Below are 27,979 nucleotides of genomic sequence, written 5' to 3'. Positions count from 1 at the left end.
ATAAACTTTGACAGCAGTTATCGTACCCTCTGCTTTAAAGAGATGTGTGTACATTGTACAATGTACTTGTACATTGATGAGAATTTTATTGGCAATGTATGGAATTCTGCATAATATTCAGAACTCGCTAAGAATCAAATAGTCTTAGAATTTGTTGGGAAGCATTTAAAACCAACATGTTTAGGGTATGCGTGCTATTTCATTGCCAATTACATTGAAAAATATTCTCACTAAATCACCAGTGTTTAAAAAAAATGTATTGTGAATTCAGGCATTCTACAGGGACAACAGTTAAAATTCTCTTGAATTCTAGCTCTAAATATTGACAAGTGAATCAGAAAGCATACATTCTTAATTTTAAACCTGAATCTCACTTTATAACATTAAAAATCAAATCCACCCTTCTTTCTTAAGTCCAGAAACATAACTAGAGTAATTGAAGGTACTTGAAATTTATCTCTGTACATTAATGAAATGAATGTTTTAATATCTGATGTCAAACTATGCTGTGTTTTTCCTCTTTTATCAAATCCAACTTGTGGAATTAACTTACTCCGAAACAGTCCTGGTAAATATGCAAAGTTCAATTATTGAGTTATAAATACTTCATATGGTCTGGATATATCTGAGCTGAATGACATTGTCTGTTTGTGTTATACCAATGAGCAGAGCTGGATGATTCCAATCTCTACAAATGGGTCTTTGAAAACTTAATCATGTTAAGTTTTCTTCTGCTGCCTAAAACTCACTGTTTATGGCAGTGAGTCTTAAGCAGAAAGACTGGGTTCCTTTACTGAACTAAAGTAGATGTGTTCCAAATTATTATGGTTCTAAAAAATAAATATTTCTGTTTAATCAATCAGATAAGCATACAGATTTAGGAATGGTAAGATTACATTAAAATTATGTCTGCAGTAATCATCTTCTCTAGTAAACCAGGTTCCTGTGCTTGTAATACTTGAGAAAAGGAAAGCTCCAGTGACACACACACACACACACATATATATGCTTTGCATGAATAAAGCTTTTAGCTGACAAGAGTAAACAATATTTTGATTATGAAGTGTAATTATGCCCTAAAGAAAATGAGGGTTGGATGCTTTTTAAAAGAAGCCTATTTCTAGTGCATTATGATTACTATAAATGGTCTGATTTAGTTAAATCATGGCTTTATGTATAATAGTCCTTAATGTACATTCCTACCATTTTTATGGTTATTTTAAAATGCCTGATAGGATCTGTTTGACATTTTTTGCTTGTAATGTTATGACATTGAAATAAAAGGAAGAGTGATTATTCAATATACAGTGAGCTTCTCATTTTAGAATCTCCCTTTTTAAAATAAGGCTGGCATTGTCACATTAATTTTTGGTTCCTTTGCACAAATATTTAAAAATGTAAATTTCCCCATACCAGTTAATTAAGCTACAGCATTTCATTATGGCAGTGACCTCTTTATGTTGAGAGGTGGGGAGCAGACAAACAGCTGCAAGTTTCAGAAGGCAAGTGCTGGACATGCCAAAGGAGGAAGGAGATTAATTTATTCACACCAGTCCCTTTAAGCTGTCAGGAGCAGGGCTTTAAAACAAGCACAGCCCCCTCTGAAGCTTCTGCAAATTATACTGTCCAACTAAAGAGAGAAGCCATGTTGGCAGTAGTAATTTATGTCCTTTTCTTGTGCCCTCCCGAATAGGCAAGTCTAGAATGCCAGCCCAGCTGAGAAAGTTTAGGCAGCAGCTTTTCTTGATAGTAGCTGACTCCTATGCTTTCCACTTGGCATTTCTGTTTGAAGAAATGGCGCAGTTCTTCATCAGTGAAGTGAGCTGTTTTAAGGCCAGGCCTCTTTAAATGGTTGGTGGAGTTTTACAAGTCTGAGTAGAGAAATCCAGCACTTCTTTTTGTGTTGCTTTCTCTCTGTTACCAGCTTGCGTTCACTCTTCCCCTTGTCTTTTGTGCCGTTCCCTGTTACAACCTTTAAGCTCATCTGGCAGTGAGTATGAAAATACTCTCTGATGACAAGGCTTACTCCCAAGGAGGCTGGTGTTTTCCCTTTGCATATATGTGGAAGAAGTATCACCTTTTTGATCAGTTGAAGAATCATTACCTTTTATAGTAGATCAGTACCAAAAATTTCACTGAGCTTCATGTTTAATGACTATATTTACTTATTTTCTGGTTGGCAACATAAAATACACTTGGTCTGTTGGAAGCTACATTCTGATTTGATGCTGAAGCGCCAGTGTCACTTGTCATATCACTCAGACCCAGTTTTGCTGTATTTGAAACTGAAGTTTGTAGATCGTAAAAAACAACAAAGCATTGCAACTTGTCTGGTACCATGCCTGGATCCTCTATTGGACTCCGAAGCATTTAAAGTTTTGAATACACTGTTGTATAAATTCAGATATAGTAATTTCATCACTCATATTTGCTTTCAGTTTGAAAATGGATTAAGGTTCAACATGTTCTATGGGAATTCTATTAGCTTAGGATGTCATGTTAATAAGGCCATCATATCATAGGGAGGGAAGGCTGAACAAAGCATGTTTAGGGGGTTTGTGTGTTGTGTGTTTAGGTTCATTTGTAAAATGGAGAGGGGATACTCTCAAATAACTTTATATTCTGAAGTTGAATATGAAGATGAAAAGGAGAGGGGCATGGCTTGATGTCAGTACCATTTTCTTACCTTATTTTACTCCTTCCAGAATGAAAAATGCTGTGGTTTAGCACTGATAATCATTAATCTTGATCTTAAAAATTAGAACAAGGAAGTTTATATTGCAATCTGTTTCCTTAAGTTATGCTGCAGTGTAAACTAAACTTTAGGGGTAATACTTTTGTTTTTTAATGCTCAACTAGAACAATTTTCATTTTAAAATAATGCATGAAGAGAACATACTGTGAATATTCAGAAGTAATATGAATTGAGAAGTGTTTCCATGAATATTCTTGGCTAGGAATTCTTGAAGGAATAGGCAGAAGAAGAATGTTTAAGTGAATGCTTAATTCTCTACTACTGTTCCAGTATTTACTATATTGATCCTTGCTTGTAAATAAACATAATTATCATCATCATATTTATTTCGGTCATTGACCAATAAAAATACAATAAAACACAATATTACCCGCTTCATCAATAACTATTAGCAACCATTTGCGGGTGAAGCTTACACATTATGTAGCAAAATTTTGCAACTTTTAAAGAAATACATTTGTCTTGATTATTTAACAAATAATGCAAGTAAAAATTATTGGAAGCCCCGGGGAATTTAAATAAAAGAGGGGTAATCAGCTGAAAACGAATGTCCCTATAATACTGACAATACAAAAGAACATGGACTGTGGTTTCAATGGCACCTGTACCACAGGGGCAGTATTGAATATCATAAGGGATTTTCCTGTATTTTCCTTCTAAAACAGCTGTAGGGAGAGCGTTAAATCGAGCTAAGGATAAAGCTCTCCTGAATTTTGGGACTGTAATATGATACAAGTATGAGACTGGTTTGTTCACTAGAATTTGGTTATTTGCAATTATATTATGGGTAAAAACAGCAGTTTCTGCTTGGCCTTCTATATCTAAGATCCTTTGCCTTAGTAGTGACCTGGCTCGGTCAAACTCTAAAATCAAAATGGCATCGTTGGAAAACCCATAGAGACTCAGTTTCTTTTGGATAGCTGGTAAACATAATTATTAATTATAAACATAAAACTTTCCTTCTTTACCTGGGGACCTTCCTATTTAACTGGGTGGTCCACTTGAGTCCATAATCTGGTGAGCAGGACAGTTCTTCACAGTAAGTCCAAGTTCTTGATCACTGGTAAGTGAAGCTGACATTAGAGGGATGTATTACATTATTATTCCTTATAATTCTTTACAGCACTCTGCAAGACTGGCCAAACAGTGCAGTTAATGAAAGCCATTTCACTTAGTAGTGACTGGCAGCCTGGAAGGACTAGTCCACATAGCTGTCCTACAAACATCCATTAACAAGGCTCATGCTTTAGTGCTGTTGATGTTGCAGGCTCTCAAATGGATGGTGATATCTTTATGAATAGGTTTGTTTCTGTGTGCCAGTGAAAAGTATGCTTATCATGCTGCTAATGATGGAGTGTAAAACATGCTTATCTTGATCTCTGACTTTTATAACACAAATAATTTGGCTTTCTGGTTTCTAGAGCATACTTCAAGTATGTTCTAAGTACCCTGTGCATTATTAGCTTGCACATATCTGCTATACAAAAACTGCAAAGTTAGGGCAGATTTTTTAAAAAAGTTTTATGATTTATTATGGATTGTCAGGTCATCTTGGTATCATAGCTTGAATCTGTAGGACTACCCATCTTTGAAACATGTATAGATCCCTGTTGAGGTCATGATCCCTGTACCAACCTGTTCTGGAGATGGACTGCATGATGATTTGTATTTTTGATTACTTCTTGAGATGACTTTTGATATGTTTGCAAGTTTCAGTCATCAGCATAGGAGCTGCTTCACTTCCTCCAGAATTTTCAATCATTTATGCATTCTGTTAGATATATACTTCTGGAATAGCAGTAGGAACCACTGTAGCTGATGTGAATGAAAACAGACTCATGGCACCATGTCTGTGCCTGCCGTCTTCACATCCAAGACCAAGATATAGGCACAGACATGGTGTTGTGAATCTGTTTTCATTTACATCAGCTATAGTGGTTCCTACTGCCATTCTCCATATTTTTTTTTGTTCTTGTGACAAGGTTTTTGCTTCTTTGTGCATCCAGACTACAGGTACAATTTCAGGTTCTGAAGTTCACTTGTGGGGAAGACTCATGAAAAGAGTTCCTCCTATAGCATCTGGTGTGTGGTACCTATGTTTGGTAGTGTCTATATCATTCCTTGATGTCTGTCTTTATTTCTAAATGATAGGAACTTACCTTTTGGTTTTTTCTAGTATTCTAGGGCCCAGTTTGATTGTCACTAGCATCCATCAATCAGTGGAGCTGCTCTACCAAGTGAATCAAAATTTCATTTTCTTTAAGTTTGCACTGTTAAGTCTAGAACATGGGTTGTCTTGAGGCTTCTTGTTTGGAGGACCAGTAAAAGCTAATTTGTTTATTCCCTGGAGAAAACAAAGATGTCAAAGGCTGAATAAGGATTTCTTCCTTGATCTGGATTAATATTTATTTTGGGCTATGTGCAGTGACTTCTTCTGATCCCTAAATTTGATCACCATTGGTATCAGGGAATCGCCAAACAGCTTTCCTTACAGGAATGGGTTACATGCAAGGTTTTCTTTGGATGTGAAGTTGACTACTTCCCAATACTTGAGCCATAACCTCCAACACATTTCTACATCTGAAGCCATGTTGGCTCTTGCAACAAACTGGAGGTTGGCCATGGGTGAGGTACAAGAATTCTGAGATGCTCACAAGCTTGTTTCAGTCCTCTTTCAGGTATCTTGCCTCTGCTGGTATCTCTAGAAGTAAGGCTCAAGTCCAGAGGACTGAGATTTTGGTCATATTTGAATTTGCTATTGTATTTGCATTACTGCTTGCATTATACAGAATTCTCAGCACCATTGGCCTGGTGATTTGTCTGAATCTGAGGAAGACCACCTCCAGTACTTAGAGAATACTGATCTAGGTTTGTCTGTGGCCAGCACAGCTATTTTTTTGCAAGGAGATACAACTTGCTGGCCAGAGTAGGTAGATTCTTGCAGGATTGTTTGTCTCATTTGTTGCAAGAGCTTTGCAGGATCCTTTTATTCCTTAATGATGAGATTGGTGAAGAATTGTGGAAAAGAGACTCTTGACTCAGAAGCAAATACTTTTGAAGTTACTTAAGAGGTAGTATAGAAATCATCATTGTAGTTGCCTGTTCAGCTTGAGGACTATTGTCCCTTTGCCCAGTGGTACTGATATAACATTGCTTTAAAGTCTGTTCTGTAGGTGGTTGGAGATGCGTCAGATTCAGATCCCTGTCCTCCTCAGAACTTATTAGGGCCTGGATGTTTCTTTCCAGAGAAAAGGGTCAAAAATCAAGGCAAATCCAAATTCACCAAAATAGCTGGTTCTTGAATATCTTGGTTTCTCTTTCCCTTACAAGCCCAGAGGCTTAGGGAAGCCTTCCTGATCACTTTGACTGGAGCAAATTAGTTTGCTGCTGAGGCTGTGCCTGATCCAGCTGCCATTATAGAGACTGTTGCATGGGCTTTACTGGTGCTTGAACATGCTGCCCTGCCTCCTTGCTTTTGCACAGTGATTCTGACTTTCTTTATACTTCCTCCTGCCATTGTTATGGTGGGAGTAAGGAGGAAGACAAGACTGAGGATGAACACTATGGAAGCCCACAATGAGGGAAATCAGTGCTGGCACAACCTGAAACAGCAGACCTGAATGGGAGTCCCTCTGAGCTGTGAGGGCGAGTGTTTTTCTTGTAGGCAGTTGTGCTCTTTTCAAAGATTGACTGCAGAAGAAACCTCCTCCTGATATGCACGTGGTCCTGGAAGAAAAGAGATGACTGCATACCAAAATGTGTGTTGAATCAAATCCCAAGCATTGCACACTGTCCATTATTAATCAGCATAACTCTCCAGATCAACAACAGACATCTTCCTCAGTGTCTGATCAAACTGCAAGTGCTGTAGACTGAGCCTTGGACATTCTGTAGGCAATAAAGAATAGGCATATATGCTATTACTTTGCTTTGGTACCTTCTCCACAGCTAGAAGCATAGAATTTTTTTAGCTAATATGGTAATAAAAATAATCAAGTTTTGGTCGAATAGTATCAGGAGCCTGGTAGCAACTTTTCCAACTGGCAATCTCTGAACTTAACAAGAAAATGATATAGTTTTTTAAGCAAGTGCAAACAACAGGTTATCATTCTTAAAGGGCAGGAAGTCAAGAACCCTTTAGAGTCTACATACTACAGAGATTACAAAGATTATTGCCACACTCCCTTCAAGGGCATGTGGGGAAGTAAACTGCAGCTCATGAAAGCTTATGCCTTTTAATAAAACTTATTAGTCCTTGGAAAAGTGGTTACCAGGCTCCTGATATTTTGTCAGCATAGACCAACATGGCTCTCACAAAGTCTACAATGAGAAGCGCTTTTGGTAGAAGAGAATTTGATTAGAACTTAATGTGAATAAACAGGGCCAGCCAACCAGCTGTTGAACCTGCCTTCTATTATGGCAGTTTGTGGCTTTTAGACCAGGTGAAGCACTGCTTAATTATGACACTAAACTTTGTAAAAAGGAACAGCAGTCTTTGAAAATTGTTTCTTTTTTATTAGAGGTTTCTTTTGGATATAAAAAGTCAAAATTCTTACATTAGTCTTTAAAAGAAAGCCATGCTCTATTCAAAATGTTTACAACTTGAATCATGTAGTTTTCCTTTTTTGTGTGTGTGTACTTTCAGAAGCATGTTGAACAATTGTTTCAAACATTTTAATAATAGGTCTGGGTAGCTTGCAGTACACATAGATTTTAATTTTTGTTTCTGTCACCTCTTGCACTGCTTATAAGACATGTTCCCAGGTACCTGTTCTCTATATAACAAACTTCTAGTATATGAAGATCCAAATCAATTTCCATTCTTCTCTCTGGGAAACCAGCTGTAGGTTTAGTTTAGTGATCAGCTGCAGATCACTAAAGAGTAAGTTTTGTTCTAAATCCTAGTTCTACAAGAATATTTCACTATTTGAAATATACCTTGAATGCTTTGACATTTTATAGGAAACCATGCCCCTTTCATTAATTATAAAATGTTTTATCTTGGCAAGAGTCTTTGCTATTATATTTGACGTGCCTATTGCCCAGCCTATACCTGCAAATTATTACAGCTATGGGTTTCTTTGGATTCAGTTTAGAAGAGGTGCTTTGGAATGCAAACTGAGCACTTGTCTGGCAGCCATATTTTTTTCCTAAACCAATTTCAAAGCACTGCACAGCCTACAAACTATAGAATTAAAGTATGTTAACTTTTATCAATAAACTTGTAAATTCAGGAAACTGAACAATGGATATTTTTTATTCCTGTGTATCATGTTGCAAGAGAGATGTCAGAAATCTAAGGAAGGTGTAATTATTTTAAATTGCATAGGCTGAAGAGATCTGTACATCGGTCTAACAATGTGGCACGGCAGCCTGAAGTATTTATAAGCGCTTGCCTTTGATTTAGTTAGCATAAACTGTACATTTTTACATAGTATATAATGGCAGAAAGCAAAATAATCATGCATTACTAATATTCAGTTTCTATTAGCTTGGATTAGTTTATGTTCCAAAAGTAAATGTTGAGAGGAAAGAAATCGTTAAGAACTACAGACTGAGCTTGCTGTTCTGTTCATCACTATGACATTTTCTCACCTTTACAACCATATGGTCAGTAAACTACTGAATAATGAACAGAAGCATGGGCCTGAAGAACCAACTTATGATTGTATATTACAATTGTGTGTTACTTATAACCAACCACTCCCCCAGTCCAATTAGCATAAGGGTGTTGTATCAAGTCTGTATTCTCATTTTGACTTTATATAAGGCTTTTTGATCATGCCCTATGATTCCCCACAATCATCTAAGCTAACATTTTGAGGTTCTAACCCATGGCAGATGTTCATACCAATGTCCTATTACTACTACTAAGGTTGTTCTTAAATGAAAACTCACAACTGTTCAAACACTTTACAGGTGTTTCTTGTTTAAATTCATTCATATGGCACATTATTATTATTTCCATCTTTGTAGAGGAAGTTATGACACTAAGTTTTTTTAAAAAATTGTAACAGCAAGTGGTTAATTCATAGCAGCCTTTTTACATAGTGTATAGAGTCCCCACCTGTTTTCAGACATGACTATTGTCCCTTTAACAGCTGTGTGATAAACAGAAAATCTGTTAGTGAAGATATAGCTATTAAAGAAATTGAGCTATTGACATTCCTGCTTGCTATGTCACTATGAATGTCATAGGTGGCAACCCAAATGGGTGAACAGTAGTATTTACATTACATTTACTTTCCACTTTATACTTTACATCTGTTGAATTATTTACAGTGAGTTTATGTTACATAGAAAGAATGAGAAATAAGTTTTTACAACAGAAGTAGTTGTTTACCTCAACCAAAACTTTTGTCTTTACAGAAAAATGGAAATTAGTGTAGATGCTTTTTTAAAATGGTGAAATTAAAACTTGTACAACTGAGAGTAAAAACATGCATGTTTTAGAGGCAGATATGAAAACATTTTGATATCTAGATATCTCCTGTTTGCCCCCTTTTAAAAAAAAAAAATCATCAAAACAGTTATCTTCCAAATAATATGATTTACATAATCTATAAAGTGACTGGAAAAAGTTGGAATGGTCTCCAGTAATTAATTAAACCTGCTGGAACTGCAAAGAAAGTGAGTGCTAACTTTGGCAAGAAGCAGCAAAAAATGAAAAAAATTGCATTTTGTGATATCTACCTATTTGGCCAAAATTTTTAACAAGAGCAACATGAAGAACTGATAAAAGTTAAGACAGCATTAATATGCTCTGAATATGACTTTTATGTAAAACATTTTAAAGGAGGAAGTTTAACACTGAAGGCACTTTGTTGGTTTCATTGCCTTTTAATTCCTCCAGCTAATTTAATTTTGATGTTGGGAAATAACAATGAATAGAATAAAGCAATATAACTATTTGATTTTTAGAAAGTTTAAGAAACAGAATTAAGTCAAACTCAAATGTCAAGTGATAAATTCACTCTTCAAATTAAGTACTATGCTTAAAAACTAAAGAGGACCATTTAAGGCATCTTTAAAAATCCCTGCATGGCTTTGATTTGCCAAAATACATTGCTAAAAAAAGAAAAGATGTAAGATTGAACATAAAGTATTCATGGACTCAAGATCTGGATTACAATACACATAGTACAGGATCACTAATACATTTCCACTTGTGATGGAAATACATGAAAAAGTAATTCAGAATTTATCTTATAGTAGAAGGTAGCCCAGAAGTTTGTGCTGAAGTAACATACAGAGAATTGTTATCAGGATGGGAAGAAACTACAGAATTTCCATTGGTAGATGGACACCCAAGTTTCAATTTTTCCAAATATTCTGCATGCACAGGCTTGTGACACTGAAGGACCTTGATTGCATCCTCAACTTTAAACCATTCCCTCTTCCTTCCTGTGAGGACAGAAAGATAATATTTTAAGGTCTAGCTTGCTTGAAGCTTAACATTTTTATCACTAGTATTATAACTTCTGAAGTTCCTTGTTTTCATTATTTAACAATGCTGCACATGAAAATATGATTCAGACACTCCAAAAATCTCAGATTCGTTCTTAAAATGCTTTCTGGGTGAGACCAAAGGCTAATATAGCCTGGTATTCCACAGAACATGGTGACCCAAAAAATGCCTCCAAAAAGCTAAACAAACATGCATACGAGATAGCTAGCCCTTTCCATATTCCCTAACAGGTTTATATTCTGTATGACTCAGGAGATAATACAGGCCTCAAGATGAATAGCCATTGATCACCCAATCCTATTTAGTCCCTTTTAAAATATGCTGATTGCTGATAGCCATAAAATGACTGAATTCTGTATTTTAACTGTATGTTGTATAAATATGTGTTTCCTATTATCATTAATCTCCCTGCATTTAGTTTTAATAGATGATTAGTTCTGATATTGAAGAGAAAAACTTCTGTCCCTTTGTGATTTTTTAATTTCTATCATGTCACCCTTTCATTCCCAGGTAATGTTCTGAATGTCTAATGTGCTTTAATAAAGAAATTACCTAAGATAGCAGTAAAAGGCATAACTTTTTGCCAAATGACTGGCCAATATAGTAAATCCTAACCCTCTGGCCAGATTCAATTAAGAACCACCTAGCAGAATTATATTGTATGTATATATTATAATAAATTAACAAAGTTGTATATATGCTGGTCTATGACCATAACAAATATTTGATACCTATACAATGCTATTATGAATCATCAACAAGAAGGTGGGGGGGGGGGAAGCCTGGAAAATTATATCATCTACAGAACTCTAAGAAAACTTGACCATATTGTTTTCAAGTCTTCTTCCCTGACCCTCTGTCAAAACATACACTTTTATCATTGCTTTTTAAAAAACCTCTTTCAGTGTTCTATTCTTTTCCTGATGATTCTAGTGAGTTTTTACGCCAATACTGTAGGTATCACTTTGCAAGTGAGTGCTGATCTATGTCATTCAGAGACCCATTCACTACGTTTGAAGAAATCCTTTGGAGTACTACACAATTCCCTTTTTATTTTAAACAACTTAGCATCATCAGCAAATTTGGCCAGTTCATTGTTTGCCTCTAAATCTAGATAATTTATAAACAAGTTTCACCCCACAAGAACTTTTTAACAGTATTTTTCTATGCTTATTAATATATATAAGTAAGAAAAGCTTGTAACAACTGTAAGAAACAAGGTTACTCTTGCAGGCAGCCAAGATCTTCATCTCTGTATATGAAATTATTTTGTACATCTTAGGATCTTAATGATAAATAAGGAGCTTTAGCATCTGGAGGTATAAACATAGTTTCTTAATGTGAAAAACTAACAGTTGGGCCTATTTTTAATGCAAATTGAGTATTCCTTTCTCCTCTTTATTCTTGGTTCTAGTTCATTAAAATATAATCTTCTGATTATTACAATGAATTTCTATTATAAGTGATTATCTTGTAGAGCAGGAATTTTGTACCTCCAACATACATCACAGCTATTAGAGACATCCTATACATACACACCCACACACATATATATATAAATAAAACAATTTAGTGTTAAATTTCTTGGTTCACTTTGAACATTTGAAATTGTGCCTAAAACTTAAATGACATGATATTGTAACTTGAGTGAATGTTTCCTAAAAATAACATTCTGTATTCATTGTTATAAAAGGTTAGCATATTATAAGGCAGAAAAAGGCTTGCCTATATTTACTGAATCTTCCCAGTCTTCCAGGATTTCAGTCACTGTAAGAACATAAACATAAGTCCTATGCTTCCGGTCTTGATTCTGCTTTAGTATGAAAGAAAATAACAAATATTTTAATTCACATTTGCAGTATCAGAGATGTATTAACATTAATTACATCCCATTTCTCCATGGTAAAACAGTACTCAAGGTGGTTGACATTAATGAATTAGCAAAAATCCATAAAAACAAAATGATTCTGAATTTGTCAGGATACTGTACGGTATGTACCTTCTAGCTGGTAGGATGCAGGTTATGGTATGATCAGAATGCCAAGCTTTTGAAGAACAGCATGAGCACGCTTGGGGAAAAACTGAGTTGAGGCTAAACTTGTTGCATACTACTAAAATGTGCTAGAACTGTGTGATACTGTCCTTAATTTTAGCAATGTGTGCTGGATGTGGCACAAGTATGATCAAGGCCGGTAACCTAATCTACACTTACTACAATATTTATGGGCCCCTCTGGTGAAAACCATAGAAGACTGTGACTGGAAATGTAAGAGAAATAAATGTTAAACAGTGTGAATTAGCAAATGAAAAATAGATATGTTGAATTTTTATGAAACTAAAAGAAATGGAAGGAATAAATCTGAATGATAGGGGCCCATCTGTGTGGAGCAGAGTTCATGAGCACATGCTGGGAGGTGATGGCATAGGTTTCATTATGAATGAGAGGGTTGAGATTTATGTCAAAGTATGAACTGGTGTTACATATATTATCTGGTATATATACAAAAACAAATCCACAGGCTGGTGTTAAGTACAAGTTATGCCCCAATGAATAGTCACAATGGAAGAGCCAATGATGGGTTTTGTGTAACATTCTGGGGAAATTGTGTAATGTTCTGAATGAATATGATGGGGTGGGGGGCAAATTAATTGGATGAGTTGAATGGATAGGTGGGAAGACAAAAGCTTTAAAAATGGGCCATTTAGAGGCTCCAGAATGAAAGAGAAAGGGGATTTTTTGGACAATATTTGCTTAGGGAAAAGTCTGAATGTGGGACAGACTTTTATTTGAAAAAAACAAAACAAAACAAAAACAACCCAGATATGGGAAGAAGTGAAAAAGAAAAAAAACAGAGTGAATGACTGTTGAAAGAAAAAGTATGTGTCCTGTATAAAGAAAAGAAATAGTTAAAAATAAAAGTGATGAAATGATTTGAGATTAAAATGAACTGAGGGATGCTGAAATGAATTATTTTAGAGATTTGTATGGGAATGATAGTGATAGTGGAATTGAAGTAAATGCTATAAATATTAATGTCCAGAAAAAAGGTTATGAAAAATATGTCATAAACACTGTGAAAAAGTCAAAATATTCTAAGGCTGCAGATATCGTGTAATAAAGAAGTGTTAAAACACAGATGTGATTTGCTTATGGAATAACTGTGTTGCTCGTTTATTAGGTTGTGAAAATTACACCTGTGCCTGATTATTGTACAGGTAGTTCTCACTTAATGAGCACAATAGGGACCAGAAAATTGGTCATTAAGAAGGGCAGTCATTAAACGAGTCACCATGGGGACCAGACCCGATTTTACAACCATTTTTATGACCATCATTAAGTGAATCACATGGTAGTTAAGTGAATCATGTGGTTAAACAAATCCAACTTCACCAATGGACAGTTTTTACAGCAATTCACTTAATGACCACATGATTTGCTTAATGTCCGTTGTAAAAAAGGTCACAAATCTCAATTACATGACCGTAGGGAGCTGGTGCAATGGTTATAAGTGTAAGTACAAGTTGCAAAGCACTTTTTCTGAGACCATCGTAACTTTGAACCATTGTTAAATGAATAATTGTTAAGTGAGGACTACCTGTATAAGGAGAAAGAATGGCATTCTTCCAAAAGAAAAGTAACAAATGCAAATGCAAAAACTACAGTAAGATTAATTTGTCAAGTGTGCTTGGCAGAATTCTAGCTGAAAGGGTAAAGGAGGGAAGAATAAGGACAATCTGACCAGTGTATTGCAACTTTATGTTGGGCATATGGTATGCATATCATATATTTGCTCTTGAGAAGGTAACTGAGAACTGTATGAATGTGAGGATATGATAAAGTAAATAGGCATAGCAGGGAGTAAGACAAGGATGTGTGATGAAAACCTGACACTTTAATGTTTTTATAGACAAATGTATAAAGGATGTGTGTGATGTTAGAAGTGTATTGGTTGGGTACATGAATATAGCATTTAACATAAATGCTGACAGAAAGGCAATGGATGGTATGTGATTTGATGCAAGGAATGAATATTTGTCAAAAGAAGCAGAACCAGCAAAAACTAGTGCATATAACAGCATGCTTTTGTCCACTTTGTTATATGGAAGTGAACATTGGGTATATCTGGAGAAACATACAAGTAAGTTGAATGCTGTGTAAATGAAGTACTTAAGCAACATGTGTAGTAAAACAAGGAAAAGATAGGGTCAAGAATGAAAAGATGCAAAATTAATGTTCTGAATATAAAAGTGTGTGACCAGTATGAAAGAAGTATGTTGATGTACTGGTCACACAGTACACATTTGGTCACACAGTACACATTTGGTCACACAGAGGGAATGATCCAGGAGTGAAGTGCAAAATATATCTATTAACAAAGGGTGAAGGGGTTGAGAAGAAGGGGAGTACTGAGAAAGTCATAGTTGCATGGAGTTAATGAGATCCTCAAAAAGAGAACTGAGAAGTATAAAGAACAAAAGACAATATGAAACATTGTAGGGATATGGTAGAAACAGACAATTTACAATTACATAAATATACAGAGAGGTATACTGAATGGTATAGGTGTATACTGGATTTAGCTATATTTCCTGTTCTTTTTTCTTATGTTACATCTTCAATTTATTTTGTTTACTATTTCTTCTTCCTCTTCTGCCCCTTTGTATAATACTGCTTACCCTAACCCCAAAGGGACTAGTGTGATGAGTATGTACATATATACAACAAAATGTACATACAGTACAGTATGGCTGTTATTAATGGTTATCAGTCATTATAGAAACAAGGTAATAAACTAGAAAAAAACCCAAAATGTATAATATTATGAATATTATAGAAGTCTAGAATGAGTTTGCTTGGCAAGAGAAATATAAATGCTACAAACAGGACTGAACTTCATCTATTAGCATTTATTGAATTTGCAACAATGGATTATGGGATTTAACAGAACATGCTTTGCCCAACAATTGGACAAAAGTTAATTATCTTAAGTTGCATAAGCCTTTCGCAGAAAAGCATTCAGTGGGCTCTTCACAAATGTGTTAGCACAAGTGGAAACCCCTTTCCTTGAAGAGCTAAAGCAACTGTATTCTGCTTTGAAAGCTATCCCCATTTGTGGGTATGTGTGTCTATACTAAACACTTCCACTGGGACTGTGGGCAAAACAAAGCAGTCATGGATGCATACAAGCATGGACAACCTGGGACTGCTTTGCAAGTCTAACAGCCATGTCTACTTTACCCAAGTGTTTAGCAGAGTGCCTCCTTAATCTCATTGCTTTCAATGGAAAATAATTCTTGGCGGTAGTAATAATTTTAGCCTGAATGAATTTCATAAATAACATATTTTTGTGGACTGGAAAAAAGTAGTATCCCATAGATTATCTTCTCCTTTCCTCATTTTTGTATTATAATATTGTTCCATTACTAAATCTGATCTTTAAGAAATCCAACAATCATTTAAATTATCAATTCTTCATTCAAGTAATTTTAGATGTTTCCTCCTGTCCCTCATAAGCAGAACTACACACTAATTTTCTAGAATATATTTCCAATAAAATTTTAAAAGGCTCACCTCAAATATTCCCAATAATCTGCCAAGTTTTCCTTTTACTCCAGCCTGCAACGAATAAGATAATCAGATTTCTTTTTTTAAAAAAAATATCTATAAACAATCCTTGTATTCCTACAATGTAGCTTATAGGAGGGTATGTTTCACGTGGGGAGGGGAACCATCCCCACTGTGAAATTCTAGCAGTTAGGTTCAATTTAAACATAGAAGTTTCCAACAAAGCTTCTGTTTGATTACTCTCATAGGACTTATATGTAGGAAGCATGTAACTAATAAGAGTATGCAGAAATTTAGCAGACTTAAAAAGTAACCAGTTTTGTTCTGCAAGAAAATACTTGACAAGAATCAAGGTATTATTGAGAAGAAGCATAATTTTGGCTTCTTGATCTTTCAAAATCCACTGGTTCTATCATAAAGGGATATTATACATCTATCTAGTAGCACTATGGTATTTTCCTTCAGATGAGTCTAGCATATAACTGTTCTAGTATACTTATTGGCTGGAAAAGGAATGTAGGAATGATTCTTTCTAGATTGTGATGTATGTGAAGTATGAGTCCTTCCTACCTTATATACCAGAAGGAATGAATTTAAAAAATCCTGAAAGAACAGTCACACATTATTTCAAAATGACAGTTCTGAATCATTTTACCTCTTCATAGACTTCTCTGACAGCAGCACCACCTGGTTCTTCTTCAGGTTCCATTCCTCCACCTGGAACAATCCACTGATCTGGATACCGGCTACTGCTTACTAATAGCACCTATGAATAAAAGTACTGTAATTAATATATTTATGTCACCTTTTTACTAAGAGAGCAAAGTAGCATATAACAAATACTATCCTAAAATAATAAAGCAGAGAAAGTAATTTAAAAGGCCACGTTAAAGAGACATGTCTCAACACTTCTTAAAAAAACTAGCAAAAACTAATTGTAACTGAGTATATTCTAACTTTAGAAACAACACTGAAATTTCCCACATGCCAATAAGTAGGTCTTGCAATGACAGCATCCTCAGACTTTGATGTATCTTAATAATCAAACTGGATTATAATGAGATAGGCAGTCCCTTTGATAGCAAGGTATAGCTTTCAACAACTTAAGGTTTTAATGGTTACAACCAACAACTTGAATTAAGCCTGACAATGTCATTGTCAGATTAGGAGATTTCTATTAGAAGATGATATTAGAAAATAAGACAACTGAACCTGTGAACTTCTGCTGCCTTGGGACTTAAATGCTTGAATGGAGCTTGGATAGTTTTTAATTTCTTCCAGCTCCACAGATCCACCATTCTGATTTCTGATCCAAAAACAAGTCCATGAGCATGCCGAAGAAAAGAATGACATGGAACGTTTGATTATAAGACCAGGTTCTATAAATAGCTTTTTGCTTGAGTGCTAGAAATCTGCAGAAATACAGGCTCAGCTGCCTAGAGCACAAGCAATCACACTGGAGATTAGCCAGGTTATTGGAAATTGCAACATGATTAAGTTAGTATGTGATATCCTGAAACAGCTTTCCTAAACTCCTTGACTCTTTCTTACTGTATACTCTGATCTCATATTTCACTTGATCTTGTTAGACTCGGGTCTTCAATCTATGGGCTGGACCTGACTATTCTCTTGCGGACTGAATGCCATGGACATGAACATTCCTGTCACTGAGCATCTAAACAACTTTTGTTCATTCTGAACTTATGGGACTAGACAGAAAATCAGTATAAATATTTCAATTAGGGATATGCTGGGTTTTGTATCTGAAGCTAATTCAGGTTGGATATGGGCATGTACAACCTGATGAAGACTTCTTAAAGAACCTGTATCTTTTCCTGGGGTCACATGGTAGAGCGCTCCCCGCATACATTTGAGTTAAGGAGGTGCCAACAGGGTGTGACGAAGTGTCTTGGAGTAGGCATAAGTGTGCTGTCAGCACTCCTTAATTCAAATTCATATTTTTGTAGGGTTGGTTAAGCAGCTGTGTGAGCCAAGAAAAAATGTGGGTTCTTTAAGGGGATATTGACAGGTATGATACGTGCGCCCATGCTTTTTTTTGCTTCTGATACAAAGAACAGCATACCCCTATTTTCACTATTAGATAATTCTGATACCATGCACTATTAGCCTAGCTGTGAGATCATGTACTTATGTAAACTTTTGGATATTGTTTAAGAGTAGCACTTCATATAAGCACACTGCAATAAATCTAGGCACGCTTGTATATTTGTTTCCAAATCTAATTTATTAAATATAATTATGCAAATAAATTTCTTGCTATTATTCCACCTAAAGAAATTAGGGAACAGAACAGTATAAGATGTATTCCTAGAATATGAATTCAGTTTTTTTTTTTTTTAAAGTGGAATATAATGTTTTCCAGAACAGAGCAAACTCCTATCCTCAAGCAGGCCTTTAGAAGAATAAGTCCTAGTATACTGGGGTTACTTCACTCTATACTTCTGAATTCTGCTTTCCAATAATTTCAATATTCACATTACTTTTTCTTATCTGAAAAGCAAAGAAATGATTAGTCCTTACAGAGAGAAATCTATGGATTAATCTTAATCATGGTGTTCAACAATTGTCCCTTAACTCCACCTTGTGAACATGGTCCAAGAGTAAGACCAAAACTACTGTTAATACAGCATTCCAAACCTAAATCAGACAAGCAGTCTACAAGGACATCAAAGCTAATGAATCAAAAGGTTCTGATAGATCCAAACAAACTACTAAGTCCCCTCATCCAATTCCTAAGAATTAAGGGAACCAAATCTATGTCAATCTCAAATACTAGAGGAAAACCTCCTGGACTCATGGGTATTCCATCACTGGAGGTTTTCAAACAAAAGTTGAACATTTGTTTCATATGTTTCTGAGGATCCCTGCCCTGGGCAAAGGGTTGGATTAGAAGACCTCCAAGGTCCCTTATAACCCCATGATTCTAAGTGACTTTATGTGCAAATGAAGCAAGTTGCTGACTGCTCCAGCTTCTCCTGTTTAGCATTATGACCATGAAGCTGCTACACAGTACAGGAAAGCATTAACAATCCATCCACACAACTGTAATAATGGCAGAGGATATGTTTTCTTCACTGTACTCACAGCCATGGGGATAGTTCTGTCTTCTAGGAAGAAAGGTGGGACCAGATGATGATAACCTCTTAAGTCAAGGAAATGTTCCTAAACTTGATGTTTTATGACTTAAATTTAAAATCTGATGGTGAGATTTTGTAAGGTCAAAGTAACAGAATAACATTCATCTAAGAAACACATAATTTTAAGTTAACAAAGCTATGAAGATGAAATGTAAACTCTAAAGATTCAATTATTTACATGTTTATATAGGTTATCAAGCCACAGAAAATTCATTGTCTCAATTATGCTCTTTTGCCTATGTCAGTCTTGACCAATTTGGCACCTTCCTAAAGTACCAGAAAAGTCCATAATTCTCTAGCCATGTTGACAGGGAATTCTAAGAGTTGCAACACATTTGAGGGTACTAGGTTAGAGAAAACTGGCTTGCACCATTAATAGTCCCTTTTCTGCCAAACAGGAAGTTTCTATCTTCTATTCTTCTCATACTGGATATTGTTCTTACATTATATTCTCTTACACATCTAGTCTTTAACCATCTTAACTACAAATAAATTATATCCATGCAAATCATGTAACTATTGTCAGATACATCTTGCATGAGGCCAATGGGAAATAAAAGCATCAAGTATCAACTAATGTGAATGATTTCAGCCATGTTTGATTATTGTAGATAGTTTATTCTGGATTTTTAAAAAATAATAATCAGTGTATGATTTATTTTCTATTTCTTCTCAAATGGCAGTACAAATTAAACATCTTCCTCAGTAAGATGAAGTAGCTTTTGGATATATAATTAAGCATGGTTTTAGAATATACTAGTTAATTTGTTGAAAAAGAAAAACTTTGTTCACAGTTTGTATGCTTCAGGATTATAAATTTTAGTGCTTATGAAAGGAATTATTTTATCATTTATACAATTTTATTCAACTAAGCAGCTTTAATACAGAATAATGCACTACTGAAATTATTCTGTACCTATAATGGATATGCTACTCACATTTAGCCCTGTTATCACTTACATTCTCTGATACTGTGGTCACAGCCAGGTACATTATAGTTTTTAGCTTTATTTCTTATTTTTTTTAATCCAACAGAACTTCTATAGTTATATCAGAAAACATGTCTTTTCATCAGATGAAACTTTTTTTCAATGAAGGAAAACATGTTTTTGTACTCATATGAGTAACCACCAATAATAATGAATCTGATTATTTTTCCAGATCAAAATATCCAGCCTAATGGAAATGTTTCATTCAGCATTTATATTGTTCAGCCTGTGATCAGAAATCCCAATTATTAATACAAGGAAGGAGTCATTGTTTGGCCTGCCTGAAGCTTGAAAATACAACATTGTACCATTATATAAGATTCAGATCCATGAATTATCAAAACATGGCACTGTTTTGAGTCACTGTCCCTAGGTTAATGGAGAATTTATTATTATATAAATTAATGGAGAAATGGAGAAAATGTAAGCAATGACAGAAATTACTTATATTAAGACTTTACGTAAACTGTATTCCTATATTCAAAATCAGTTTTCAAAACATAAGTAGCTTTATTTAGATAAAGTTCAAAGCATTAATTTACCATAAAATCTTTATAAAATCCTAGAGCTGGAACCATTTTAACCACTGAGATGTTTTTTTGCTCAGCACAGAAATCCAATTTAAAGCATACACAATAAATGGTTGTCCAACTTCTGCTTCTTATGAAGGGGAATTCCCCACTTTCTTTGGTAACTGGTTTTACTTCTGAACTGCTCTTACTGTGAAGAAAAAACTTCAGTATGATGCCCATTTAGATATCTGAGAATATTATATGCACTTGAATATATACTACTGAAGTCTTCTTTTCCCAAGAACAAACATACTCTGTTCTCTTAGTCTCTCCTCATAAAATTTAGTTTCCAGTCCTTGATTATTCATACTGGACTTATTCCAGTTTTTTAAAATCTTTCTTAAAATGAATATTCAGAATACCTGAGGTAGGGTTTGACTAATGCAACATGTTATAACTGTAACTATCTGCAATTTGGAATATAATTACCTAGTTATGCCAAATATGATGGTAGTTTTTTTTAACTGTAGTTTTAATCTAAATATTCCAAAACGTTTGCATACAGTGTGTGCGCTCTCGCTCTCTCTCTCTCTCTCTCTCTCTCTCTCTCCTCCCCCTCTCCAAAGATGCACTGGCTATCTAAGAACTACATGGCATAAATCTGGGTATGTCAAAATTACAACCCAAAAAATGTGCTTGAATTAATTCCAAATGTATGTAGGAACAATCCTATTTGAATGGATTTTGAACACATTTTGAACACATTTCACAGAATTGCTGGCTACTTATAATCTTTTGATATATTAATGTTTAACTGTCTGGTTGGGAATAAAGCACAGTGTGCACATGTAATATTAAAACGTTACTCACAGTCCCACTGGAGTCAAGTCTAATGAAAACTTTTGTCAAAATCTTATTCCTCAGCAAACTAAAGATTCTTCTAAGAGCGAATAATCACCACAACCCTGGATTCATGTCACTCATTTGTTGCTCTTCCACAGCAAATTATCTGCACACTACTTTTCAAAGTTTGAGGGAGAAATCACAGCACTGTAAAACACAAAAGAAGCTACGTTCAGGCCACAGTACTGGACATGCCTATCTCTGTGGGAAAGGGAGAGCTCTAAGCATTCAATTTTTTTTTCGTTCTCAAGAATCTTTTTAATTTAGAAATACTACCTTTTCTCATGAAGTCCCCAAGTTATTTCACAACAGAATAGATACCATGAAACAAATATAATACGGAGACTAGAATCAAACATTGTGATAAGCTGTAATGTGTAACTTAGCGTGATGCGTGAACCCATATTGGAGCACATACTACCTTTAGATTACTGAAATGAACATAGCATTAAGCATGCTTATTTCAAATAGCTCTAGAAATCTAGAAGAGTTTACCAGTTCACAGAATCTAATAAAAAATGGTTCCTTTGGTTACTATGAGGGTTATATAGCATCACCTCCAAACATATTCAATTATTTATATTATAATTATTGATCATCCAAATCCTTTATAGGCATTCACAAGTATCAAAATCAGGGTGCAAGGTTTTAACCTAGACATTTAAAAGCCTAGACTAAATGACTGCAACTGCCCCATGTTTTTAAGCCCAAAACTATTACAACTATTTCCAGTTCTATGCATCAACTACTAAAGTATTTCATGTTTCGATCCAAGCAAGAAAGGCACAGAAAAACAATTAATGGGGCTTAGCATAGCACTGTGTTATTAACTTGACAAAGTCACATACAAACATAATGATGCCTATACATAAGGAGAAAAATGACAACATTCCAGATAGGTCAGACAGTATTCAAAGCTCAGATATATTAAGTAATCCAGAGCTTTTGTAAGGTAAGAGGCCAGCTCTTTTTTCTACTGCCATAGAAATTCATAGCATTTCATCCACAGAATTATGCTTTAATCTGAATAATGTTCAAAAAATCTTTTATAACAGAAGCTGTTTTGTCATAACATGGTTTCAGCCACAAGTTAATTTAAAATGTTGAAAAGTGCATCTCTGTACAAAGATTTTCTACAATATGGAGAAAGGCAATATAACAGGGATTTTCATATTGTGAGGAAGCACACTTGCCAACTAGAATACTCCTCCTATGTAAAATACACGTTATCAATCCTGTTGGAGATTCAGAAATACTCCTTCCTCTTCATTACTGGGAGCAATTAGTTCTAGCACCTCTGCAGAAGCCAAATGAAAATCACAAGCAGTTTCTTACAACTGGCAGCCAACAGGTACAATACTTCATGCTACAAAAACTGTTATGCAGAAAGTCAAAATGTAACACTCAAAAAGGATTCAACATTTTGTCATTTATCATTTATAACAAAACAGTTTGATTTATATTTTTCTCAGCATCTACAAATTCTTTACTTTCATTATAACTGTTTAGACTTGTTTCACAGAACTGAAACAGAACACAATGCATGAATTTAATAAGCTGTTCCTCACAACGTTTTCTGAGATATAATATTCTTTTAAGAAGAGAACTTGTATTATTTAAGAATATGCTAAGTTTCTTCTGGTGTAATATTAAAACATACAATTGTTGCTACAGTTCCTGAAAACATAACAGATTATTACAATATCCCCAGGTCTTTATCTTCACTAAATACTTTGGTCCCTATGTTTTTGTGAAGTTTATGGAGTGGATCTGCCAACCTACTCAGAAAAGTAAAATTGTTCAACAAGTTACTGGTAAGATATGCCTAATAGTTATTCTCTCCTTGAAAGTAAATTAGTGAAACATATACATGCAACTAAAACTTGCTGAGTACTTCACTTTTAGTGCAGCAACAGCTCCTTCTGCAGTTTTAAAATGATCTGAGAAGCTTAACTATGGCTTGAAGAGTATCTGGAAGCTACAGCTGGTGCAAAATGTGGCCATGCAGACAATCCTGGGTGCCCCAAGGATGGCACATATAACACCTTTGCTGTGAGAACTGCATTGGGTCCCAGTTTGCTTCCAGGTCCCATTCAAGGTGTTGGTTATCACCTTTAAAGCCCTACATAGCATGGGTCCAGGCTACCTGAGGGACCATCTCACCCCCGTTACATCGACCTGTCCCACCTGGTCAGGCAGAGAGGGTATACTGCGGACCCCGTTAGCAAGAGAATGTTGGCTAGCGGGGCCCAGGAGGAGAGCCTTCTCTGCTGTTGCCTCACCCTCTGGAATATTCTCCCCCCAGAAGTGAGACTGGCCCCTTTCCTTCCAGCTTTCTGGTTCTGCCAGCTTTTGTGGGGCAAAAAAAAAAAAGTTTTAACCAACCCTGGGGGTGGCTGACTCCCTGATGATGTTCTCTCTCTTTTAGTTACCATCAATTATCTTGGAAGATGCTTAATATCTAGGATAAATTATTAAATTATTATATTGTATTTTTAATTAATATTTATCTTTTCTGTAAACTGCCCAGTCGTTTTTTTTAACGAGACAGGCAGTGAAAAATTTGATATATAAATGAAATATAAATAAGATCATATTATCAAGACAATATAGGTGTGCTAGACTAATAGCTTTTTACATTCTCACAATGCAGAAGCATGGGCTTATCTAATGGGTTATTATCAATCAGTGTAATGACATGTAACTAGGAATCCATTTGCATTGCCTTAGGTTATGAGTGTAACCCTTTACAAAGCAATATTTAGACATAATCTGTATCTAGAAATTTCACATTTATGAAAAAAAATCTGATTGCCATAAACAAGGGACAGTCAATAGTGCTTTCATATTCCTATTGTATATATCAGCAGAGTGGACAGATTCAGATTTCAAATCCATTTGCACATTTATTAATTGGCTGCTATAGTAAAATTATTTGTACTGTACATCTTAGAAAAATAAACCATAATCTTTGGTTAGATAGCATTTTTATCTTCTGGACTACTTAAATTAGAATTTATGACTGCCTCACTTTAGACATACTGCATAATAAATCCAAGCAAAAGGATATAATTTTATATGACATACATTTGAGAAAATATCATGGACACTTGTACAAAATGAAGGGCTTAGGCAGTAACTGTAGATTGCTTTTTCAGAAGGCAAACTGGTGAATTTATTCCTGTCTTCCTCAATGGCTCCCTCTGACGAACTCTTTATCACTCAGCTTATCTTTTTCTGGATACATGGATATACTTCCAAATGAAGCACAAATAGCTACAGCCACTCACAATTTTTAGGTACTAGGAATACTTTTGATGCAGATTCCACTCATTCTTGGTGGGGGAATGATGCTGGCATTTTGTTGTGCAGCATGTTAAACTGAATAGGCAGGAGTGATGCATGGATCACTGACCCATGTGGGTCCACGTCACACATCTAAGCTACACAAGATTATTTTAATTAAGAACATATCAAGCTCTTTAAATCCAAAGCTATCAAGCAGTCTAAATAAGGTTTTTTTTAAAATGAGAAGAATGCCTGTATTCTTTTTAGATGACAGAGTTCTAAATATTCATAATATAATATGAATAGGATTGCATGATCTTCCTTAGTGGATGGTCTGGTAATATATAGGATAAAATCTTTTTGGATCCAAGACTCCTGTAGTGATTATTATGTGAACATATCTCCAACAACTGATTTCCCCCGCCCAGCCATCTAATAACTGAATTTCTTCAATTCAGTTAGCATAAATGAAAATGTAAATTTTAAAATCTACTTTTTAATAAAGTCTGTATCAGTAAGTTAGAAAGGCTGTCCAAATGGTCCTGGACAGATACAACATTATAATTGCCATCACTAACATTAACATGCTACATGATTGGTGGGGGAAAGAAAAGAAAACAATGTATAAAGAAAAGCTATAACTCTATATAATAGTTACATAACTATAGTTATAGTCATTACTCACTTAAATAAATTCTTGTTATTCTGTATACCTAGAGCCTCCTGCCTAACAGTATATGTTTTTCACCAATAAGCTATAACAGTACTAGAGTGTTACACAAGTGCATTATAAAATTATGGCAAATTGATACAGTTAAGCCTGCTTTTTGCAGATTTGCTTCTAGCTTACATGACAAAACCACTATGTGAATGCTATATTATGAAGAAGAAATGTATCTTTTCTTCCTACATCAACTTCAAATTGCAATTAACACTTGCTACTCCGAGATGTAGGGAAAATATTTGATTAAATACTGTACTTTAAGAAATAGCAGAGAATCAACTTTTTGTATTTGCAATTCAAAATTCTCTGAAGTTGTTTTTATACATTGCTTAGATAAGAGAGAGTACACTACTTTGTTTTTAAATTTATCCTCAGTAGACCATCATCTCACTTTGAATAAACCTGAGGAGTGACAGCTAAAAGTTATGATGGAATGGAGCTGATTTTTAAAATCTATGTTAGCTTAAAAAAAAAAAAAGGATGAATTCAATGACAATTATTCAAGTATTAAGATTTTCAGGATTTTTTAGAAGTTCTTTCAGGTATCAATATCAACAATACCTTCTTTGCCAATGATGGTGGTTCTCTGGAACTGCTAAATTTTTCTATCAGTTTGAAATTATCAAGAGTAATGGTTACCACCTCTGAAATGCAAAAAGCCTGACATCCACTAGATGACACCAAAGTAATAGGAAAACCCTGACTCTTTGCTGCCATCTAATGGTCATCCATACTTTTGCAACTGGTTATGGTATCCCTAACTAGAGGAAGATGGTAGTCAAAGTAATTTTGCAGTTACCCATGTGTATACGTGTGTGTGTGTGTGTGTGTGTGTATATAGTGTTTTTCAAATGCTATTAGATTATACTGCACTACATATTATGCAGTTTCAACTAATACTTATGTATATGGAAACTGATGTATCCATCCATGGATTTTAACCCAGATGTATATATGCACATCATATATAATCATGCTTCAAGCCAGTTTCTTACCTTTGAGCTATCTGGTTTATAGTTTAACAGAAAATCATTACTCAGCTATTACAGTTTTATATAGCCATTCAGAACACATCACAAAGCAACAAAGATGGGGCAGGGAAATCACCAGGAGCAAGTTTCACAGATTACGGTTGCATAAATAGGAACTACTGCCGCCTACTTGTCTGCTTTAGAACTCAGGCGAGGAGGGAAGGGGCCTTTCTGTTAAAAAAGGCGACGGTCTCAAAAGCAACTTGATCGCCCGTCTCTAAAGAGGTCGTTGAACTCGGGCCCTGCCGTTTTCGGAGACAGCCAGATCTGTCCAGCTAGCGACAGGGTATAAAGATGCGCAGCGCTGAAAGCACATTGGTTCCAGTCTCACCCACGGGGTAGCTGACCTGCAGGAGGTCTTAGTCTCTCGCACACGTGAACCGTTCACACATCGCTCTCCTCCCCCACCCACACTGCAGCCCCGAGTGCTCTAGCTAGCGCTGCCCGCGGAGGGCTTGTACCTACGCCCACTGGCGAGCGGCAGCCCCTGCGCTCCAAAGCCGCCGGTCGGGCTGCTCTCGGACAAGGAAGGATAATTCCCAGGCAGCCAGATCTTGGCTCCCGTCAGCCACGCCGGCGAAGGAGCAGAGCAGGGCAGGGACCGACGGGGCACGCAAGGGGGCGACAAGCCAAGTCCTTTCGGCAGGCGCCGCACACAAAGGAGCCGAACGGGCTGATGGCCGGCGGCGAAGGAGGGAAGGACGGAAGGAAGGAAGGAAGAAGCGAGCGAGTCTGGGCGCGGCAGCCGCGTAGCCCCGACTCCGACAGGGAGCCCAGGGCGGGGTAGACCCCAACTTCTTCCGTCCTCCTCCACGCCGTCCCGCCATACACCGAAGCCGTCCGGACTCCGGTTCTCACCTCATCCTCCCTCTCGCTGCGGAAGCACAAGCACGCCGCCCGCTTCTTGAAGCCCTCCCGGTCGTAGGTCCGCGTCTGATTTGGCTTGAATTTCATCATAGAGGCAGAAACGCCGCCGCCGCCGCCTACTCCAGCCCCCGGCACGCCCGCCCGTATGGGAGGGAAGCGGACGACGAGGGAGGCTCCGGTGGCTCCCCTTTTCTCGCCGGCCCAATCCGAGGACCGCGATGGATCGAGAGAGCCCTTTTTCCTCGTCGGGAGAGAAGGCGAGCGCCCCTCAGGGGAACCAAGCGCCGCGCACAGCTGTGGCAGAGGAGCTGGCGACACCGCGGCCACCCCGGAATCCACGCCGCGCCATGGAGCCCCGCCGCCTGTTGTCTCTGCCGGCCGCCTCGGTCTCCTCAGCGCCGCAGCTGCGACCCAGCCCGACAGCTCCCTCCGGCCGCAGCTCCTCCCGCTTCGCTCAGTCCCCGTCCCTCATCCGGTCCCTAGAAAGCGCCGCTCTTGCGGCGCCGTATCCACTATTTAACTGTAACGCACATTCCTCCACCCGCCCGCAACTTCCCGGCCTCTCGGACTCACTGCGCAGGCGCCGGACCCGCCTACGAGGGGCGAGACGAGGGAGGGAAGAGGGGCTCGGTTGAGAATGAGCTACAGTAATTCAGGGAAGCTGAGGGAGGCGGGGAGGGGGCCCGGGAAGGGGCGTGGCTAACGGCCATCGCCCACC

The 27,979-nt window shown here is 36.6% G+C and overlaps 1 protein-coding gene across 3 annotated transcripts; it reads right to left on the bottom strand.

The window, feature by feature from the left end:
- Window positions 1-7,255: 7,255 nt before the first annotated feature.
- On the bottom strand, window positions 7,256-27,810 carry NUDT4 (nudix hydrolase 4). 3 transcript variants are annotated; one of them, XM_007435715.3, is made up of 5 exons: window positions 27,253-27,810; window positions 16,445-16,555; window positions 15,796-15,840; window positions 11,949-12,033; window positions 7,256-10,159 (listed from the first exon to the last, which is right to left on the bottom strand). In XM_007435715.3, the coding sequence occupies exons 1-5, from the start codon at window positions 27,349-27,351 to the stop codon at window positions 9,957-9,959; spliced, it is 543 nt and encodes a 180-aa protein (XP_007435777.1). In that variant the 5' UTR covers window positions 27,352-27,810; the 3' UTR covers window positions 7,256-9,956. The 3 variants fall into 3 exon arrangements, with proteins under 3 accessions (XP_007435777.1, XP_007435776.1, XP_015744857.1); XM_007435714.3 differs by having other exon boundaries at window positions 11,949-12,036; window positions 27,253-27,804; XM_015889371.3 differs by lacking the exon at window positions 27,253-27,810 and adding an exon at window positions 21,319-21,471 and having other exon boundaries at window positions 11,949-12,036.
- Window positions 27,811-27,979: the final 169 nt, after the last annotated feature.

This window comes from Python bivittatus, unplaced genomic scaffold, assembly GCF_059951505.1.
Source record: "Python bivittatus isolate LINGU-HERP-01145 unplaced genomic scaffold, Pbiv_v1 ctg000330_np1212, whole genome shotgun sequence".
In the NCBI taxonomy this organism is placed as follows: domain Eukaryota; kingdom Metazoa; phylum Chordata; class Lepidosauria; order Squamata; family Pythonidae; genus Python; species Python bivittatus.
Note: the sequence above shows the minus strand (reverse complement) of the source record. Positions and strands in the feature narration are given on the sequence as shown.

Excerpts from the sequence above, each read along its gene's own strand:
- NUDT4 (XM_007435714.3), bottom strand. The coding sequence starts at position 27,351 with ATGATGAAATTCAAGCCAAATCAGACGCGGACCTACGACCGGGAGGGC. Across the intron at positions 15,841-16,444 it reads TCAGAGAAGTCTATGAAGAG|GCTGGAGTAAAAGGAAAACT; the intron begins GTAAAATGATTC and ends TATTCGTTGCAG. Across the intron at positions 10,160-11,948 it reads GGAAGATTCAGTAAATATAG|GAAGGAAGAGGGAATGGTTT; the intron begins GCAAGCCTTTTT and ends CTGTCCTCACAG.